Genomic DNA, 13,704 nt, shown 5'->3' on the forward strand with positions numbered 1-13,704 from the left:
GTGTGGGGCTCTGTGCCCACCCAGAATGTTTCTTTGCCACTTCCGCATAACAGATGCAAAATCTGTGCGAAGAAAAAACTTGGTTTAGGGAGCTGAGACTGAATTGGAGCATTCCTCGGCTCAGGATGTACCTCTAGTCTCATGAGCCCTCTCAGCATTACAAAACATGTCATGTTTGTGTGCTCAGTGCCTGTGGGCTCAGCTTTAATTTAAAGAGGAACCAGATACTATTTCCAACCTTCACTTGTGCAGTGCTGGATGCCACACCAGGGGCTCTTTCAGCATCTCAGGTCTGCTATGAAAACAGGTGTGCATCTCTGTCTTGAGCCCACACTGTGGACACACGTCCTGCTCTGCCGGGGCCCTGTGCCCGAGCTCACCTTCATGTGAGGGGATGTCCCTGCTGTGACTGTGGTCTCAGCACTCTGCTGCCCATCCCATTCCATTCCATCCTATCCCATCCCACCAGCCTGGCAATGGTTGCAGCAGAGGGGTCAAAAGTGGGGCATGGGGCCAGGGTGACACAGATGGATTCTGCTGGAGCATCACTTGCTGTAGGGCTGGGAGAACAACCAGATCAGAGCTGCTGAACAGCCACAGGTCATAAAAGCATCCTTGCCCCTGGACACTGCCAGGAGGGCCCAGGTTGAACTCTGGAGCAGGGGAGCTCCAGCTAATTAGTCATTAGTTGCTTCAGAGGGGAAACGAGCCAACCTAACCTCTGTATGCCTGTAGCAGAGTGACCTGTGGGCCTTGGGACACAGCCAGGCTGCACATCACTGAGAAATGACTGAGGGTTCATCTCCCACAGCAGAGCTGTAGAAGCAGCCCAGCACAGCGGGTATCCACCTCCCCAGCCCCTTCCTGCCCCCACGGGACTCCTGGGAGCTCCCAGCCTCTGGCAGCAGCCTGGCAAGCCTCTGAGCTGCCCTGCAGTGAGCAGCAAGCCCGACTCATTTAATCTATTCAATTGGATTCAATTTCCAGCCACATGATTCAATTAGCCCTGGAGGGACAGCACGGAGAGCAGAGGCTGCAGAGCACGGCCCAGTCTATGCTCCAGCAGCTACCGAGCTGGGAAAGGGCAGCACAGTGTGGAGCCACAGCAGCAGGACCTTGTACTTGTCCTGGCCCTCTGGGGTGTGCTGGGGTGATGGGGGCTGCAGGGGAACCCTCTTCTGTCCAGGAGAGGCAGGGGCTCATCTGGGCACAAGCTGCTGGTCCTGAGTGATGTGTGAGCAGCGTTAGGGCAGAGTCTGGTGAAGTCCCGTCCTGAGCATTTACCTTTGCAGTCAGTCAAAACCCAGAGAGGTGACAGCCACTCTGGATCAGATCTGAGGTCTGCATCCCTGAGCACCTGGCAGGGTGGCCTAAAGAAGCTTTAGAAAGACAACAGGAGCATTCAGTGATGCTCCCCCAAGGGTGCTGCCTGTCAGATATATTTGGGATCACCCCTCTGCTTGATCAGTGTTGCACTGAGCTCAATCACACTGTACTCAGATGGGGGAGAACCAGGTCTCTGACCAGCAGAAGGACTCTCAGCAGCCCCAGGGCCCTCCAGGTCCCACAGACATTGCAGCAGCCCTTCTCCAGACTTCTGGCCTAGACTTCCATTCATCACTTACTTCTCTGTCTGAAAGCATCAGCAAAGGCATTAGTAAGTTCCCACCAGGGGAAAAACACATCTTATCCCGGTCCCTTCGGATTTCTACACCTCCCAAAGCTGGGCTTTACTTCTTTCCTTTCAGGTTACTGCAATAGTTCATCTCCCAAAAAAACCTATCACCTCCACAGGGACACACTCCCATCCAGCACAACTCTGCTAATCCCAACAAGTAACAGAGACCAGGAGATAAGAACAGATATCCATAAGGCATTGGTGCTGACACCAAGACGGAGAGCTGCTTTCCAGTGCCAAGAGCCAGCTGTAAATCTTACCACAGACTGCTGGCCACACACCAGTCCCAACACACATGATGGCACTTGTGACTTGGCAGGGGTAATAGCAACCCCCCCTGCCTGCCCTGTACTGAGCTGGGAAAGACAGCAGCTCCACCCTGGGAGGGAAGTGTGGGGAAGCAAGTGGAGCACACTGCGGCTGATGCCCTGTGTAAGTGCTGTCTAGGCAATAGCTCTCTCCAGGAATTCTCCTCCTGATACCAACCATGTAACAGCCTGGCAGGACCCCAGAGCAGGGAGCATCCAATTCTTCAAACAGGGAGAGAAAAGCACCCCAACAGGCACCAGGACTCACATGGATGGCAGCTCAGTCCTGCAGAGGCATGGTCCCTGTGCCATGCAAAGGAAGACAAAGAGGTTTGCAAACCAAACAGAGCAGGTGGGTGAAGTTGCACCTCTGTGTACAACAGAGGGTGTACAACACCCTCTGGCTGTTGTACACGATCATGGGTTTGGTACTACCTGCTCCTGGCACTCCCAAGGAGCAAACGAAACATAACATGAAGCCGACAGCCCATTCAGGGAAGACTCAGCTCCTGAGGAGCTGCCTCTCTCGAGTCTGCATGAAAAGTGGGACCTGTAAGAGCAAAGGAAGAGACCAAAAATCACAGTGGCACTTACAAACCAATTTTTAGTAACTCCCTCCAAAATTTAGCTCAAATTCAATTCTTCTCTTCTAGAATTTGGTAATTATTTTGTGGAGTATTTGTCTCCCTGCAGCAGCTGCCTAATTTAAAGGCTGCAATCTGATATCTCCCAACACTTCCCAAGCCTCAGACACAGATCTTCCAATAACAGTTTGAGTTATGAATTAGATGTAACAAAATACACTCGTCTGCTCAGCTCAGATACAGGAAAGTTTGAGGCCATCAGCCACATCCTGATGCTGAACGTTAGAGTTAAATGACTCTCTGCTCAGCTCAAGCTGGCCTCAAAACACAAGTAGCAGCAGGGTGTTTAACAAAGCAGGCAAATGTGCGGCAGAATCTGTGAGCAGGAGTTTGCTGACACCAGCAGCAGAGAGCATCACACTGTGCACAGACAGGTCCCTGCATCCCTTGCTCACAGGCTCTCAGCCTTGCTCATGTTTTCCTTACTGGCAGCCCCAGGCACACATAAGAGGAATAGGGATGCTGACTACTGCCTAGTACCTGCAGCCAGGACCAAGGATGCAGCACAGCCATGTGGCACCACAACCTCCCCCTGCACAGGCAGGAAGAGCCCAAAGGCAGGTGACAGCTCTGCTGCAGCCAGTGTGCCACCAAATGGTGACAGGGCCACCCCCACAACTACCCCACTCTCCCCCCTGAGAAGGACAAACATTGCACACTCTGGACAGTCAGGGCTCTGCTATTTATTGAGCTCTAGGTTTGTATGTACATCCATTTACAGTGCTTGGTTTCGTGACAGCATGGCAAGAGGATGTGTGTCACAGTCTTCCCCAGCTTAGAGACTTGGATGAGGGCTGAGCTCAGGAGCAGATCTCAGTCACAGCCTGGGCTTCTATAATCATCCCAACAAGGAAGCGTCCTGAGGGAGACAAGACTTTTAATAGCTGAGCCCAGACTGAGAAGCTAAAAATTCCAGAGGTTGCCGAGGGAAAAGCAGACTCATCCCAAACTCTCTCAAGCATCTGACTAGGCTCAGCCTAACTGGGATCAGAGAACAGGAGGCATGTAGACAGCTAGATGACTCAATGCTCTGACAGTCGCGATGCTGGGGCTGCACCTCCAGTCCCCTTGAGAAGGAACTCCCACCCTCAGAGGTGAGATCCCCCACACGCAGACAGATAAGCATCATGTGCTGCAAACAACTGTTACTCATTTTTCACTGGAGAAGCTGCCTCCTCTACATGCCCTGGCCTGTTCTCAAGCAGTGATTTTATGGAGCCTGCTTGCTCTCCCAAGCAATGTCCCTCTGACACGTACACATTTCCACACACTCGCACGGCAGAAAGCAAATAAGTGTCTGGCTTAGCTGTTAAAAGCCAGACAATTCCCTGCTGAGGCATAGTATCTTCTGCCGAGAGAAGCCAGTGCTCCCAAGAAAAATATAGGGACTTCATAGGGTGTCATGCCCAGTGGGTGGCCAAGGACACAGCTTTCAGTTACCCATACTCATAGCAGGTAAAGATGAAACATTAACACAATTAACGCACATTAGTGTGAATAAGCCTTGCCTAAAAATGGTAGTAAATGAGCATGACATCCACATTACTCACACTAACCTACAAGGCTAAGAGCAGGACTAGGCACTTTTTTAAAAAAAACCTGTTTTCTAGAGGGAGAAAAAAAAAAAGTGGATCTGGGACATAAATAACTTCTCTGCTTCAGTCCACCAAGTCAGGTCAGATCCTAACAGCACTGCCGGGAGCAGAAAACACACGAGCAAGGAACAGGTGTATGTGCTGTGTATTCCTGAGCTAGAAGCCTGACACAGCACTCTAAACAGGCTCTGCCAGGCCTAAGCACCTCTGAAACACCGGCTCTGGAGCAGAAAGGTCTGGTGTGCCCCACAGGATCATCCCAGAGCTCTTCCTTAGGAAGTCCTCAGCAGACCGTGGCTGTAAGTTGCTTGGTGAAGACAGGAGGGCAAGTGAGAAAGCGAAGTTACTACTTCTCCAGCTGCATTTTAACTGTGTGCTACACACAAGGGAAAAAATGGGGACTTCTTCGTTCATGAAGGTCACCAGGTACCTGCAAACATGTGCAAGGCAAACGTTCCTGTGAGGGAGAGGAGGATTGTCGCAATGCGGTCTCTGATGGGCAATAAGGTGAGTGGGGAGAAGGAGTCAGCCTGTCCTCTGCCCCATGAAAACCAAGTATCTAAAAATGTCCCTCAACCTTGGAAACAGCAGATGAGCTGGGACTACTGGAAGTAATGGTGACCCCAAGCAGAGCTGGTTCCAGTAACAAAGTGCTCTGTTTGATGATCCATGTTCTTGCATATTGGCTCAGCCTGGACCGTGTAAGCCAACAGCCTTAGAGGCAAACTTTCTCCTGTTCCAGTAATCCGATGGCTTGGTTGAAGTGACACCTTCTGACATCAGCAGTCAGCAGTGAGCAGGGCCTGCTCCTTGGGGAAATTTTTATACTCCAAAGCCATTGCCAATGGGATGGCAGAGGATTTGACTTACATTACAGGAGGGCAGTTGATTACATCATTACAGCTGATTCAGGCTGATGGAAAAGAACAGCCCACACCTGGGATCAGAGAGCTTTCCCCATAGAGCAGGTGAGCGATCTCAACCCAGAACAGTTTCACACAGCTAGGCTGGTTTTATTATTTTGGTTGTGAGCTCTCCCCAGCTCTGCTACAAAGGTTTCCAGTGCATCTTCCCTGAGCCTGTGGAGGGAATCTCCCATTGCTATGTCACAGGAACGGCTCCCCACTCCCATGTCACCTTAAAAAATTGCTTCCTCCTCAACATGCCAATCACCACTCCTCAGCCCAAGTTCTGTTGAAACACATTCCATTGGGATCAAACACACAGCAGCAAGGCTTTCTCCTAAAAGAAACACAATCCCTTCTGCAGGTGGAAGGCAGGGGGGGACTGGCTGCAGAGCTGTAGTGTCCCTGCCCACACAGGCCCATCTCTGCCCGGCGCAGCGGCAGCATCCCCGCCTCAGGAGATTGTAGAGAATTCCTTCAGCAGCAGTTCCTGGCTCAGCGTGTTGAAAGCAAGGTTCTTCCTCACATTGATGCTGATGGACCGAACCTGACAGAAACAAAACAAGATGTTTTAGCCAAGGGACTCCTCCTGGCTCCTCATGAGCCTGGCAGTTTTGATACCAGTGACCTCCATGCTCAGCATGAAACTGTTCTGCACAGTTACAGCTCCACAGAACTTGCTGCAGTAAGCTCTCGCTGAGACTCCAGGTTAGCAAGAAAACACTGAGATTCAGCAGTTTCCTGGAATAATAGGAATGTCTACAGTGACATCCCAGAAAGAAGAGTAAATTCCCAGTGAGACAGGGGTGGGAGAGGATGCTCTGTTTGGATGCATGAGCTATGATGTGTTTCTTGGTCTGGGGCAGAGATGAGGAAAGTAAGCACTTCCACGTTGCAGCTGGAAGATCATATTGTATCAGTGCCCACTGGAATGCCAGTCAGCATTTTCCTGGATTAATGCAGTGCCATGGCCTCTTTCCTGCTCCAGAACCCAGAGCCAAAGATACAGACTCAAGGAAAGTTCAGAGGCCATGCCACTAAGCTGAATACACAGATTATCACCCAAGCTGGTAGAAAACCCTGGGTTCAGAGCCAGCTGTGTGCACTCTGAGTGAGTGCCTTACACTTGCAGCTGGCTCACTGACTGTCTCTGAAGAAGAGACACCTTTATCCCTCAATGACACCCAGACTTCTGGTCATCCACAGAGCACAAAGAAGAGCTGGGCAGCCCTGTTGCGCAGCCGCTTCCCTTCCCCCTTCGTGCCTGCAGACTCGTTGGCCGAGCACACAGGCCCCAGACTGGGCTCAGTCTCAGCTGCACTTGGCAACGAGAAAACAAAGTCAAACATCATCTGTGTCAGCGACTGTGCAGCAGTGACAGAAAACAAAACTGACACAAGCTCATCCAAACAACGGGATTACAGTTCCCAGAGACTCGGAGCCTGTGATAATAAGGTTGTTGCTGACCTGGTTAGTGTTTTGTGCTTTTTAAAAGCACTGGGGGAAGAATTACAGAGAAGCAGAATGAGGAATCCAACACATAAATATACATATATACACACACACACACACAAATATATATATACTGCTGAGGGTCCCACTTGCTGCCCTGGTGAGAAAAAAAGAAGGGAAGGGCAGAAAGCTCCCCAAAAGGCAAACGTGTAAGACAGGGAAGGAAATCAAAACATGGAAGGTTAACAAGGAAAGCTATAAAATGAATGCCAGTGAGCCCCATTGCATAGATCCTAACAACCTGAGCATGGTAGCAAAGAGGTCTATGCTTAAAGACAGAGTATTTAAGTTTCATGTCATCTGCAGAAGCCCCAAACTCTCCTTCATCAGGATGCTTGGCACAGACCCCATGTGTTTGTTCCTTGGAGCATCCCCTTCTCATCTCTCTTCTCTAGGTGCCTTTTGACTTACTCCATCCTGAAACAGTTTGGGATCATGTCTTTCAAGATAACCACAGGTTACGGCCTATGTTAACCACTGCAAGTGGTCTCCAGAACACTGTTTTGCACTGGGCTGTCTTGCTGCCAGGAGACAGGAGTCTCACTGACAGGATTTGGTCCCAGTCCTACCAAGTGCTCCCACCTCAGGGATTCAGTCAGTTCTCACCAGAGGGAAAGAACATGGCTAACCAGATTCAGAGAGTCCTCTGCCCTGGGGATCATGACCACCTGCAGAAAAAGGGTAGGTGCTACATGTAGCGTAAGCCTTATTCTGACCAGAAACATTTCTACGGGTCCCAGCAACATAAAGAACAAGCAGGAATGTGACCCTGGCCTCAGGAACTGCTGCCAGGGGCAGGTACCAGCAGCAGAAGATTCCCAGGTTGTATACACATCAAGTTCTCCAAGAAGGATGTGCAGAAGTCTCTGCAAGCCCAGGAAGGGAGGTTGGAGTGGCACGATGAGAACACAGGTCTTAGCAGAAATTGCAGCTATGGAGTGGAGCACAAGAAATTAATTAGCCTGATTAGTTTGCAAAGAGAAGGAGGAATAGAGCAAACACTCTCCAATATGTAAAATGAGGTCAGAAAGAGAACAGTGAGTAATATTTATCTGGCTCCCTGAGGATGGGGCAAGAAATACTTAGCCTAATTTAAGACAAAGAAGATTTACACAGGAAAAGAGGAAATACTTCCAAACCTATAGTTTGTGAAGGAGTGGAATAGCTCACCTGTGGCTACTGTGAAGCTGTTTTCACTTAAAGACAGCTTTGGGTTTCAAGAGGAGTTTTAGACATAGACTTTGGTCAAGAGCAGTCTAGCTGGACTTAGATCTGCTTTTACACAAGCTGGGGAGAAAAGTGGCCATGATAAGAACATACAAGACTGATGTTTCTACAAATCTCTGTCCAGCATTTCGTCTGCTGTGAGAAATCAGGCAGCCCTGAGCCAACCCACTTAAACAGTAAGAATAGCTCAAATCAGAGTTAAATCAAGTTATCTCCACCACCAGGACTCAGCACAGGGAGCCAGAGCTCATTTCCCTTTTGGGGTTGGAAGACCAGACAGTGACACAGGGAGGTATCAGCCTGTAACAAGGATAAACTTTAGAAGCTTCCTGTAGTCTAGCTGAGCTGTTTCATTCACGAGGCTACACTCTAGGACTCCTCCTAGCCCACTGGTGCAGCAGGCAGTCTAGGCCTGGCTGCCAGACTGGAAGCTACCAGATCTCTCCAGGGTAACTTACACAAGTGCCCCAAAACCACAGAAAGTAAGGTCAGAGCTTTAACATTCATTCTGCAGGGAAGTAAAAGCAGATTACATGTCCTCTCTCGCTTCTGTATGGAGTACTAGGGCCAGAAGAGCTTTTAAAATTGTTTTCTCCCTATTAGCCCACAACCTTTGAAGAAATGGGAAATGCATGAAATGCTGATATCATTTGGAAGATGATGAGGGAATGAAGGAATGGATGAAGTGATGGCATTAACCATGTGAGGAAAACAGGATTCAGTTCTAGTTTTGTGTCATTATAGCTGGATGTGTGCAAAGCAGCACAGACACTCCTATTTCACAGCAAGTCTCATCAATTAAACCTGTTTCTAATCAACAAGCAGCTCTTAAGATATTTGTACAATGGGAGGAAGGTTTACACTGACTGCTACATCTAATTAAAAGTCAAATTAATGTAATTTCCCCAGCAGAAATCAATCCCTAATCAGATTATACTGAAGTGACAATGAGACTCTACTGAAATCTATCCAACTGCAAAGACAGGGAACTGCAAAGACAGGGAACTGCAAAGACAGGGAACTGCAAAGACAGGGAACTGCAAAGACAGGGAACTGCAAAGACGGGGAACTGCAAAGACGGGGAAAGACGCTCTTTGCACACATTTCTCCAGCTGCAATGCAAGGGTCCAAAGGCTCACATCCAAACCATTCATTCTATCAAAGCATCACAGACCTCAAATGACATCCCTGAGGCTTCAAAGGAAAAAGATATAAAAAGTGTTAGAAAACTTCCTAACTTCCTTCCTTTAGCCCCTCAAAGGCAGCACAACAGGCCATAAAACCCAGTTGATAAAACAATCTGCACATCACCTTCCACCACAATGTGGTTGCAGTATCGCAGCCTTTGAAAGCTTCTTTGTAAAGGGAATGGGAGAAGAAAGCAGATTTTTCTTTGGGATTAGCAAGAAAGAGCAGCACTGAGGCAAAGCCAGAGAAGCGAAGCAGTGCATTAGCAAAGCAGGTCAAAGGAGCGAGAACGAGATTTCTAAGCACAAAGGAGCCCAGAGAATGGCATGGGGAAGCTTCTGCTCACTCACTTAATGGGAGCACAGAGAGATGAAAAGGCAGTTGAAAAGGAAAATGACTCCTGCATGTCATTCCCCACCCAAGAAGGGTTTGCTTTAATGCAATCACATAGATAAGGATAAGAAAACCAGGTAGAATCTGGAAGGAATTATTTGCAAACAGATCCTGTTCAGGAAGACCTGATGGGACAAGCATGACCTTGGAAACCATAATGGAAATCTTTAGTTCACTATAAGCCCTGCTTATTTGGTGCAGTCCACAAAGAGAACTACAGCAACTTCCCTCTGCCCCCTCCACGAAATCTCTCAAACCTCAGTAGTTAAACACAAAGCATTGCATAGCAGGGCATTATCCAACATCAGACCAGGAACAGAAGCCAAGGTAAAGACTCCAAAGCTTCACAAAAAGGAAGCAAAGTACCTGGTTTGAAGAGGCTGTGGGGAGGACATGGCAAATTAGGACCTTTCTGATGAGTTATTTGAACAATTAATAAAGCCATCGGTTATTGTGCACCTAGAGAAAAACAGAGCAAGAAGGCCAGGAGGCCAGCTGGGTTTGCTGAAGACAAATCATAACATATCAGGTTGATTTCCTGCTGTGTTGAGGGAATGGCTTAATGGAATGCAGGGGATTTTCTGTAGCTGTGAGTAAAGAACATTTAATAGGGTCCCAATTCTCAGGGCATCTAGAGATGTGGATTAAACAGATTCACAACTGGGTCAAATCAGCACATTTATACAGTAATTATTCAGGCTTTAATATGCTCTTGAGGAGATGGTCCCAGGGGTACCTGGACGAGTAATTTCAGAAGGGAGTTGACAGGCTGGTTACGCTAAACCTATTCTTAAATGATACAAAATTGGGATTTCGAGAAAAAAAAAATATCAGTCTAGGAAGAAAATAATTTTAGCTGAAGTGTTTTGTGGCTGTGATGATCATAGGACTGAGAATGTCATTTTAATCAATTGGCATGATCATCCTGAGCTTCTGCCAGGCCAAGTGGAAAGTGGGGCATGCAGGAAGCAGAGCAGTCATGTGGCCAAGAGGCTGGGGAAGGAGATGCTGGCTGAGGATGGGAGCCCTTGGGACAGAACAGATGACAACAGAAACAGGAATGTGCCTTATTTCCACAGTACAGTAACAGAGGAAGCCTGTGTCACAATAAGGCTATGGCCAAATTTCTTTGCATGTGTTCCAGAAAAGGTATTAAACAGCAAGCTAGAGAGACAAAAACAGGCACAAAAGAACACAGAAGAATGGCATGGAAGTGATTGCAAGTGGTTTTGCCCATATACTACCCAATGTCTGGAATGGCCCCAAAAGCATTCCATACAAGGAAACAAAACCAATTCAGGTGCTTGCTCTGGAGCAGAGTAGACAGAGGGATGCACAATATTCCCAAACTAATGCAGACTCGTGATGGAGTGGGCAGGCATCAATTACTCATCAATCAGGAAGGACAGAACTGGGAGAGAGAATCAGCTCTCAAACTGGTGGAGAAAGCTGCCACAGTTAGAGATCTCTCCCTTCGCTGAAGCTGTAATGATTCCAGAGTGAGGAAAACCAGGCTCCCCTCAGATACCAGACATTACAAAAACTTTGCCTCCCTGCTGATGTGGCTCTTGGACAAGAAAAGTTGCATCAGGGCTCTCCGGAGCAGGGGAAGCAAGCCAACCTGCTAAAGAATATAACTACTAACTCAAATTATTTGGACTCAGTTTTGTCTTTGCTCTATTACTTTTGTGGGATTTCCTACCATCAGTGTTCTCCTCTTGCAGAAGGAGACATTTTTAGGGAATTTCTTTACTATCTTTGCTTGGGAACCCTATTTTGTGAGTGATGGAGGAAAGCAATGAGCAGGAACATGTTTCACCAGCATCACATAGTCTGCTAAGTCCCATACTTTGTGTTCCCCTGAACAACAGCAAAAAAGCGAAGTTGCTCTGTGTGATAAACCCAAAGTGGGAGCAGTCAGCTTCTCCTCATGCAAATTTACCACTACAAAACACAGAGGATTGCCATGGCAAAAGGGACAGACACTGAACCAACCAGTGCTGGCCTAAGCAGCCTGGAGGTTCCTCTTCAGCCACACAGGGAGCTCCAGGAAGCTCTCAGATCTGTGAGATACACAGTGTCTGTCCAGATCCTACTCCTGCCCTATCTTTTGAGGTAGCCCAATGAAGTGACAAGGCTGTTCAGCTATACCCCAAATGCCATTGCCCAGGCCATAAGCAAAGGGTCTGAAAGAAGGTTGTTGATTCTGCAGAGTCAAGTCAGCTTACCAGCTCTTTGAAGAAAGCAGCCTCTTTATGCTGCTCTGAGTAGCGCTCATACTGGTCCAGTCCGTCCTGCAGTTTCAGGGTCAGCGTGTCGTAGTTGGACCGCACCACTTCCAAAACCTGCCAAAGACAGCCAAATACAACAGAAGAGTCAACATCCACAGATACCTCACCACAGGAGGAGCAAGGCTGACACAGATCACAGCTCTGGCACCTATGTTGGTTTTGCACCATAGATGGCTTTCACAGCCAACATTTGGCTCGTAACTGACAACACAGAGATGAGCACCGAATGTTTCCTAATGCCAGTAAGGAAGAGTCCTCAAATTCATGGAATTTCTTCATTCATGAGCATAGTGCATGGAGCCTATATGTATGACAGCAGCAGTTTTCTGTCACCAGAAGTAGACATGATCTCAATAAATTATGCAGCTAATTACCCCGTTAACACACAAATATACAACACAGTAGTCACTATACACACACAGATTCGTCCGACCCCATGGTCCTTCCAGGGCTTGGGAATCACCATTCACCACCTGTTAAACTACCAGCTTCTACGGCTGCTCAGGTCAGCTTCCATACAGAACACTGCACTTCTCTCCTGATGGGAACAAGCTTCTGATAGGCACTAAGAGAAGACCAACCCTGGTACAGACTCTGGTTTTAGAAAGAGATGAAGACACAAATCCAGGTCTTCCTACCCAGGAGATACTTTACTATCTGCCTTCACTGCAACAGAAGCACTATAGTTTTTATTACTGCCCTACTCTGCTCCCAGCACTAGGCTATACTTGCAAATTCATAGCTACACATCTCTGTCCTATTGAACTATTCATTTTCCTAGCTAGGGAACACCAAGAGGGATTCCCATGATGATTTTTAGCTTCAAAGCATTGCATGGACTAACATATTCCTCAAAGCATTTGTGAGATGGTTAGTAACAATAACGTTCCTAGAAGGAACCATAGAGCTCAGCACTCCTGGGCAAACATGCTTGAAACAATTTTCTTAAAGACATGAACTTCTTTCTAGGCTGTTACTATTTGCTCTGAGAGCTAAACAGAATATCAGCATCTGAGGCCTGCAATACAGTAGCCCCCACTTATGACAAGGCTCAGCCAGCAGGACACATATGATAAGGTGCAAAGGAAAAGGACTCTGCTCCAAGGCATCACAACTAAGAATAGATCCTAAGAAAAGCATTGCAGAGGATTTAAGACAGCAGTGACTAGAACAATGAAGAGCCCTTGTACTTCTTTTGTCCTCTCAACAATGTAAACACTACCCTCAACTGTCCCTTTAGGCAGCTGGCAGCTCCTGCCCCTTTACAGGACTGAATCCCTCCTTACACCCCTTATGCCAGGAAACTTGGACTTGCTTAGGGTTCCTTCAAAAGCTTGTTTCCTCCAAACTCTGCGTGTGGCAGTGGTCCACAGAGACATTCATGCTAGAGCTTGAGGTGACAGAAGCCACAGGGCATCACCTAATCAAGGATTAGGGGCAAAGAAAGGGTCCCAAAAGTGGTTCCCAGGTGAGATAGTCATACAGTCACTCGGCAGCTCAGCTGTCCTCCAGCACTGCACAGACAAAGTGGGGTAGGAATAAGCATTTGGACTCAGTCTCAGAGGTCTTTTCCAACCTAATTGATTTTAATTCTGATTCTAATTCTGCAATGTTACTTAAGAACAGCCTGTAAGTGTCCTGCTGTTGTGAAAGCACACAGCCTCCTCTCCAGGACTCATTTTCTAATGCTGTTTGTCAGCTCCACTGGCTGAAAGAGAAAGAACCCTCTGCAATGACAGCCACCTCCAAATTCAGCCTGCCCTTCTTGTCCCTGTGTGCCAGAGCTGCAAGAAGTATCACAGAGCCAAAAGCAGTGATGAAAGAAAGCCACCAGGGCACAGGAATAACTATCCACTAGGGACAGAGCACGGTAGTATAATGCACCTTCTTCCGAGCAATAAAGAATCCAGCATCTTGCTCCTGTCAATCGGAGGAAGCCAAATTGACCAAGATTAATAAGCTG

The 13,704-nt window shown here is 47.9% G+C and overlaps 1 protein-coding gene across 3 annotated transcripts in view; it reads right to left on the reverse strand.

Moving 5' to 3' along the window:
• Positions 1–5,414: 5,414 nt before the first annotated feature.
• Positions 5,415–13,704, reverse strand: part of ARMH3 (armadillo like helical domain containing 3) — a 127,696-nt gene continuing 119,406 nt past the window's right edge. For all 3 annotated transcript variants that reach the window (XM_032695685.1, XM_032695686.1, XM_032695687.1), the window contains exons 25-26: positions 11,679–11,795; positions 5,415–5,677 (exon numbers count right to left, since the gene is read on the reverse strand). In XM_032695685.1, the coding sequence (XP_032551576.1) occupies positions 5,585–5,677; positions 11,679–11,795 (210 nt within the window). In that variant the 3' untranslated portion in view covers positions 5,415–5,584. The remainder of the gene's footprint in view (positions 5,678–11,678; positions 11,796–13,704) is intronic.

This window comes from Chiroxiphia lanceolata, chromosome 8 (genome assembly GCF_009829145.1).
Source record: "Chiroxiphia lanceolata isolate bChiLan1 chromosome 8, bChiLan1.pri, whole genome shotgun sequence".
Lineage (NCBI taxonomy): Eukaryota > Metazoa > Chordata > Aves > Passeriformes > Pipridae > Chiroxiphia > Chiroxiphia lanceolata.